The sequence below is a fragment of the Conger conger genome, chromosome 12 (genome assembly GCF_963514075.1).
Source record: "Conger conger chromosome 12, fConCon1.1, whole genome shotgun sequence".
Lineage (NCBI taxonomy): Eukaryota > Metazoa > Chordata > Actinopteri > Anguilliformes > Congridae > Conger > Conger conger.
The window spans coordinates 48194864-48202137 of NC_083771.1; the positions used below are offsets into that span (position 1 = coordinate 48194864).

General features: G+C 48.6%; 1 protein-coding gene across 1 annotated transcript in view; it reads left to right on the forward strand.

The window, feature by feature from the left end:
- Window positions 1–7268, forward strand: part of megf10 (multiple EGF-like-domains 10) — an 85013-nt gene extending 77745 nt beyond the window's left edge. The window contains 8 exon segments of the mRNA XM_061262851.1: window positions 30–260; window positions 1229–1347; window positions 2328–2448; window positions 4300–4344; window positions 5920–6069; window positions 6072–6128; window positions 6521–6583; window positions 6586–7268. Coding sequence (XP_061118835.1) covers window positions 30–260; window positions 1229–1347; window positions 2328–2448; window positions 4300–4344; window positions 5920–6069; window positions 6072–6128; window positions 6521–6583; window positions 6586–6746 — 947 coding nt within the window. The 3' untranslated portion in view covers window positions 6747–7268.
- Window positions 7269–7274: the final 6 nt, after the last annotated feature.

Below are 7274 nucleotides of genomic sequence, written 5' to 3' on the forward strand. Positions count from 1 at the left end.
GGACAGTCCGGCTGTGTTTCTCGCTGTAGCCGGAGTGGTTGTCGTGGGAAACCTGAACAGCCTGACCAGCGCGGCCGTCCCGGTGAACTCGTACCAGATCGGCGCCATCGCGGGCATCGTGGTCCTGGTGCTGCTCCTGCTCTTCCTCCTCCTCCTCTTCATCGTCTACAGGAAGAAGCAGAAGGGCAAGGAGCCCGCCATGCCCGCCGTCACCTACACCCCCGCCATGCGCAGCATCACCGGAGACTACGCCATCGCAGGTAAACCCAATCCACTGACCTGAGGCTCCTCACTGGAGCCATCGCAGGTAAACCCAATCCACTGACCTGAGGCTCCTCACTGGAGCCATCGCAGGTAAACCCAATCTACTGACCTGAGGCTCCTCACTGGAGCCATCGCAGGTAAACCCAATCTACTGACCTGAGGCTCCTCACTGGAGCCATCGCAGGTAAACCCAATCCACTGACCTGAGACTCCTCACTGGAGCCATCGCAGGTAAACCCAATCCACTGACCTGAGACTCCTCACTGGAGCCATCGCAGGTAAACCCAATCCACTGACCTGAGACTCCTCACTGGAGCCATCGCAGGTAAACCCAATCTACTGACCTGAGACTCCTCACTGGAGCCATCGCAGGTAAACCCAGTCTACTGACCTGAGACTCCTCACTGTGTGCAGAGCAGGAAGACCCCTTATTTAACCCTTTAAGGCAGGGGTCACCAACCTTTCTGAAACTGAGAGCTACTTCATGGGTACTGAGTCATACTAAGGGCTACCAGTTTGTTTTGTCACGCGCACAATACTGACGTTTGAACTAGAGTAGGTCAGAGTTCATCTAAACTTATCTAAACTTCATGTATAATGAACATATTTTTAAGATATTGTCATTTTTAAATCTATATAAATGCAATTGTGATTAAAAAAATAGCAACAGAATAAAATTAAATTTTAGCTGCAGCTCACTAGTGAGTTGTGCTATTTTTAGAACAGGCCTGCGGGCGACTCATGTGGTCCTTGGGGGCGACCTGGTGCCCGCGGGCACCGTGTTGGTGACCCCTGCTTTAAGGTGTGAGTCACACGCTGTGTGATTAGAGTGTTCTTAACTGATCATTCTAATGCTGATGTCACAATCACTACTGCTGACTGACAGCAGTGGAGTTCTAGAAAGAATTCTAGAACACTGACTGAGTGTTGACTTATTGTAAAGTTCACTCCCCCCCCATTTCAGAAACGCTCCCCCAGACGACCGACGGCCCCCCCAACAGCAACTACTTCTCCAACCCCAGCTACCACACCCTGACCCAGTGCGCCAGCCTGCCACACCCCAACAACATCCCCTACGGCAAGGTGAGGGCACACACACACACACACACACACTCACACTGATGCACACACACACTCACAGACACACACACACCCTGACCCAGTGCGCCAGCCTGCCACACCCCAACAACATCCCCTACGGCAAGGTGAGAGCACACACACACACACACTCACACACACACACACACACACACACTCACACCGATGCACACACACACCCACAGACACACATACACACCCTGACCCAGTGCGCCAGCCTGCCCCACCCCAACAACATCCCCTACGGCAAGGTGAGAGCACACACACACACACACACACACACACACACTGATGCACACACACACTCACACACACACACACACACACACACTGATACACATACACACTCTCACACTGATGCACACACACACTCACACACACACACTCACACTGATGCACACACACACTCACAGACATACACACACACCCTGACCCAGTGCGCCAGCCTGCCCCACCCCAACAACATCCCCTACGGCAAGGTGAGAGCACACACACACACACACACTCTCACACTGATGCACACACACACTCACACACACACACTCACACTGATGCACACACACACTCACACACACACACTCACACTGATGCACACACACTCACAGACACACACTGATACACACACTGATACACATATACACACACATACTCACACACACACTGATACACACACACTCACACACACACACACACACACACACACTCATACACACACTCATACACATATACACACACACTCACACACACACACACCTCGTCTCCTGGGGAGTCTAGTGGCTGGGGCCTGGAAGATTAGTGGTGCCACAGCCCTGGTGTAGCCACAATAAGATCCATGTAGCTGCTGGGCCCTGGAGCAAGGCCCTTAACCGCACATTGCTCCCGGGGGATTGGCCCCTGCTTAGTCTAATGAGCGGTAAGTTGTTTGGGATAAAGATGCCAGGTAATGACTGGTGTTTCCTCCGCAGGCGAAGAATAACCAGCTGCAGGTGGGCGTGAGGAGTGGGGACGCGAGGCCCCGGGCCCCGAGGGACCACACCGGCACGCTGCCCGCCGACTGGAAGCAGGGCGGCTGCTTCAATGAGCTGGGTGAGCCTCACCGGCCTTAAACTGGGCCTAAACTGGGCCTAAACCGGGCTTAAGCCGAGTCTGACTCAGGCTCACAGGATTTAATCTGGGCCTAAACTGGGCCTAAACCGGGCTTAAACTGAGCCTAAACCGGACTTAAACTGAGCCTAAACCGGGCTTAAGCTGAGCCTAAACTGGGTTTAAACTAAACTGGATTTAAACTGAGTCTAAACTGGTTTTAAACTGAGCCTAAACCGGGCTTAAACTGAGCCTAAACTGGGTTTAAACTAAACTGGTTTGAAACTGAGCCTAAACCGGGCTTAAACTGAGTCTGACTCAGGCTTAACCTGAGTTTAAACTGGGTTTAAACTGTACCTAAACTGGTTTTAAACTGAGCCTAAACCGGGTTTAAACTGAGTCTGATTCAGGCTTAACCTGAGTTTAAACTGGGTTTAAACTGAGCCTAAACCGGGTTTAAACTGAGCCTAGACTGGCTTTAAACTGAGCCTAATTTTGGTTTAAACTGAACCTAAACAGGGCCTAAACTATGTCTAGCCTGTGTGTAATGTGTGCCTGAACTGGGTTTAAACTGGGTCTAACCAAGCCTATCCCAGGTTTAAACTGAATTTAAACTGGGCCTAACCCGGGTTTAAACTGGACTAAAACTGGGCCTAAAACATAACTAAACTGGTCTTAAACTGAGCCTAAACCAGGTTTAAACTAAGCATAATCTTGGTTTTAACTGAACCTAAACTGGGCCTAAACTATGTCTTGCCCTGCGTGTAATATGTGCCTAAACTGGGTCTAAACCAGGCCTATCTCATGCCTAACCTGGGCTTAAACTGGGCCTAACCCATGCCAAACCCAGGCCTAAACTGAACCTGAACCTAAACCTGTGCCTAACCTGTGCCCATCCCATAATCCACACAACACACTGAACGCCTGCTGGGGGTGCACACTCCCGTCATCTAAATATTTAAGGGGCTTCCTCCTCGGCACAGACTGCGGTTAGCTTACCTCCTGTGGCCAGCCTGGAGAAGACTGGAGAACAAGAATCCACCAGCACACTCCATACGGAGGTCTGAGCTTCAAACTAACGTTTGAGTATCTGTCTGCTCAGCCCTCTCTCATCATGGGCTGAGTGGGCCACACACACAGCACAGCACAGCAGAGGAGGGAAGAGACTCTCTGATCTGCAGGCAAAGTACTCTCTGAGGTGGCTGTGTGTCAGCCTGCATTTCCTCAAACTGAAAATAAGATAGATAGATGGATCGATAGATGGATAGATAGATAGGTAGGTAGAAGATAGGTAGATAGAAAGATAGATGATAGATGGATATATAGATAGATAGATTGATAAATTGATAGATATATAGATGATAGATAGATGATTAGATGGTTAGATAGATAGATAGATAGATAGAAAGATAGATAGATAGATAGATGGATAGATGGATATATAGATAGATAGATTGATAAATTGATAGATGATAGATAGATAGGTAGATGGTTGCATTTATATAGTGCTGTTCTCACGCTCAAAGCGCTTTACAGTGATGAGGGGGAAAACTCATGTCAACCACCACCGATGTGCAGGACCCGTCTCCTACAGCACAGTGTCCCCATCACTGCACTGGGGATAATGAACCAGAGGGAAGATCGCCCCCTACTGGCCCACCGACACCACTTCCAGCAGCAACCTCAGCAGTACTAACCCAGCCCCGTCCCAGAGCCTCGCTCTGTCAGCTGGACGCTCACACCGGTTTGGCGTCAGACTGAGAACAGCATTAATATTTCAGAGCTCAGTGGCCTTGTTTCTTCAGCTAATGCTCGTTAATAAAGGTGTCTGTTTCTGTTCCTCTGTCCTGCCAGGAGCGTTCGGCATTGACAGGCGCTACATGGGGAAGTCGCTCAGAGGTAACTGCTGTGTTATTTTCTCCCGTCATTGTTTGCTCAGTTTTGCAGGACTAATTGCTTTTTGATGTTCAGTAAACAAAGCTGGTTATGCACACTGCTGGTGTGCTGTCAGAGACCCGGCAAGGCCTTCAGACGCCACAGAACAAGGGTGGCAGGGGTAGGGTTAGGGGTAGCACAATGGTTAGTGAACCGACAGTAAAGGTTGCAGGTTTGATTCCCAGGTAGCACACTGGCTGTGCCCCTGTGTCCAGATACTTAACCTGCACTGCTTCAGGATATATCCAGCTGTGTAAATGGACACAACACTTTCAGAAAAAAGGGTTCTTTGGCTTGTCTCCATGGAGGAAACATTTTTAGTTATTTTTTGGTGGTTATGGTGCATGACTGGGACCTGGACGGTTGGCGGTTCAAGCCCCGGTGTAGCCACAGTAAGATCGGTACAGCTGTTGGGCCCTTGAGCAAGGCCCTTAACCCCACATTGCTCCAGGGGAAATTGGCCCCTGCATAGTCTAATCAACTGTAAGTCGCTTTGGATAAAAAGCATCAGCTAAATAACTGTAATGTAATGTAGTTCTTTATGGAAACCTCTGTCATAGGTGTGACGTGTGGAAGCTCTCAGACAAACACAGAGAACTCTTGAGCTAGGTCTGGGGTTCTTCTGTGACATCACAGGGTTGCTTTTGGAACCATTTTTTCAGAGAGTAAAAGTGAAAAGAATGTAAAAAGCTGTGTCAGTCGCTCTGGATAAGAGCGTGTGCTAAATGCCTGTGATGTACTTCACTGTCACGTCTTCTATGCTTTGTGTAAAAATGAGAAGAGGCAGTTTGTGGGAGATGTTTGCGTGTGCTAAGTTTGCAGTTCTCTGACACATGCCACAAGACTCTCAGATCAGAGAAATGAAAATAAGAATAATTATAACACAATGCTGTTGGCATTGTTGTTGTCGTTATTGTTATTGTTATTGTTATATAACAGACTGCATTTAGATAGCGACCCTCAGGTCCCTGCAGACTTTGGTAATCAGGGCCCTGAAGGAGACTGAGTGCTCATGGGAAATCCCTGAGTAATTAATGAAAAAAAGTACTAAATTACATTAGCATTTGCTGACAGACAGGTAGGACTGAGGTCCAAATCCACCTCTGCTCTCCTGACTGTGTTAGCTCCTGTCTGTGTTAGCTCCTGACTGTGTTAGCTCCTGTCTGTGTTAGCTCCTGACTGAGTTAGCTCCTGACTGTGTTAGCTCCTGTCTGTGTTAGCTCCTGACTGAGTTAGCTCCTGACTGTGTTTCTGTCGTGGGTCAGACCTGGTGAAGGGTGTGTTAGCTCCTGACTGTGTTAGCTCCTGACTGTGTTAGCTCCTGTCTGTGTTAGCTCCTGACTGAGTTAGCTCCTGACTGTGTTAGCTCCTGACTGTGTTAGCTCCTGACTGTGTTAGCTCCTGTCTGTGTTAGCTCCTGACTGTGTTAGCTCCTGACTGTGTTAGCTCCTGACTGTGTTAGCTCCTGTCTGTGTTAGCTCCTGACTGAGTTAGCTCCTGACTGAGTTAGCTCCTGACTGTGTTTCTGTCGCGGGTCAGACCTGGTGAAGGGCGCTCCGTACTACGCCAGCTCCTGCTCACTGAACAGCTCGGAGAACCCGTACGCCACCATAAAGGACCCGCCCCTCCTCGTCCCCAAGAACACCGAGTGCGGCTACGTGGAGATGAAGTCCCCAGCACGGCGAGACTCGCCTACACCGAGATACACAACGTCGCCCTCCCCGCCAACAAGAACGTCTACGAAGTCGGTGAGAACCCCCCCCCTCCCCCGGGATGGTCCAGCTATTATTCGACTAACGACTAAAACTAGAGGCGGCCTGTTGCCTGGCGCCTAACCTTCCGACTGGGAGCTGGAGGGTTGGTGGTTCAAACCCCGTTGTCGCCATGGTGACATCTGCTCAGCTGTTGGGCCCTTGAGCAAGGCCCATTGCTCCAGGGGAGGATTGTCTCCTCCTTAGTCTAATCAACTGTAAGTCGCTTTGGATAAAAGGGTCTGCCACATGGCATGTAATGTAATGGGACTGAAAGGGTTAATGCTCCAAAATGACATTCATTAGTCTTGGCAAGCACTGTATTGATGTCAGCATGCGCAGTGCCTTGGTGAAATTGAAGATGACGGTGACAGTGTTCTGTTTTCCAGAGCCACCGTTAACGTGGTCCACTCGCCCACCCAACAACAACAACAACAGCGCCCCCTTTGGCCAGGGCCGTATGACCTCCCAAAGAACAGCCACATCCCCTTCCACTACGACATCCTGCCCGCAGCGGGAGAGCCCCTCCCCGTCCAGCGAATGAGCTCGCAGAGACACACAGACCACGCCCCCTTGCACGAGCCTGACCAATGGGCTTGCTGCGCTGCGATCTGACCACTTGCTGCATATCTATTCACCTTTTGTATCAATAGTTTTTTTTTTATAACTTTTTATTTTTTCCTATCGCTATAATCATTTTTAATATTGCTTTTCTGAGAAGAACTGCGTCTTCGTCACCTAAATTCCCACTCTGAAGGTCTCGTTTACGATGGATTTAAGAGAAGAAATCTGATCATTCACTGTGTTCATACCTGTAGAGCATGAGGAGTACTCTTTTGTACTTCAAGATACAATAATTTCACAATACATTCATTTCACGATACATTCATTTCACGATACATTCATTTCACAATACATTCATTTCACAATACATTCATTTCACAATACATTCATTTCAAGATACATTCATTTCACAATACATTCATTTCACAATACAACTTCATAGACGGCACATAATCTTCTTCACATATTCAAGTCATTCTACTCCTAGAACATATATATACACATATCACTTACTAGAGTACAAGCAAACCTCAATTTATTTTTGTAAGGATTAAATCAACATATACGGTCCTAGTAGAA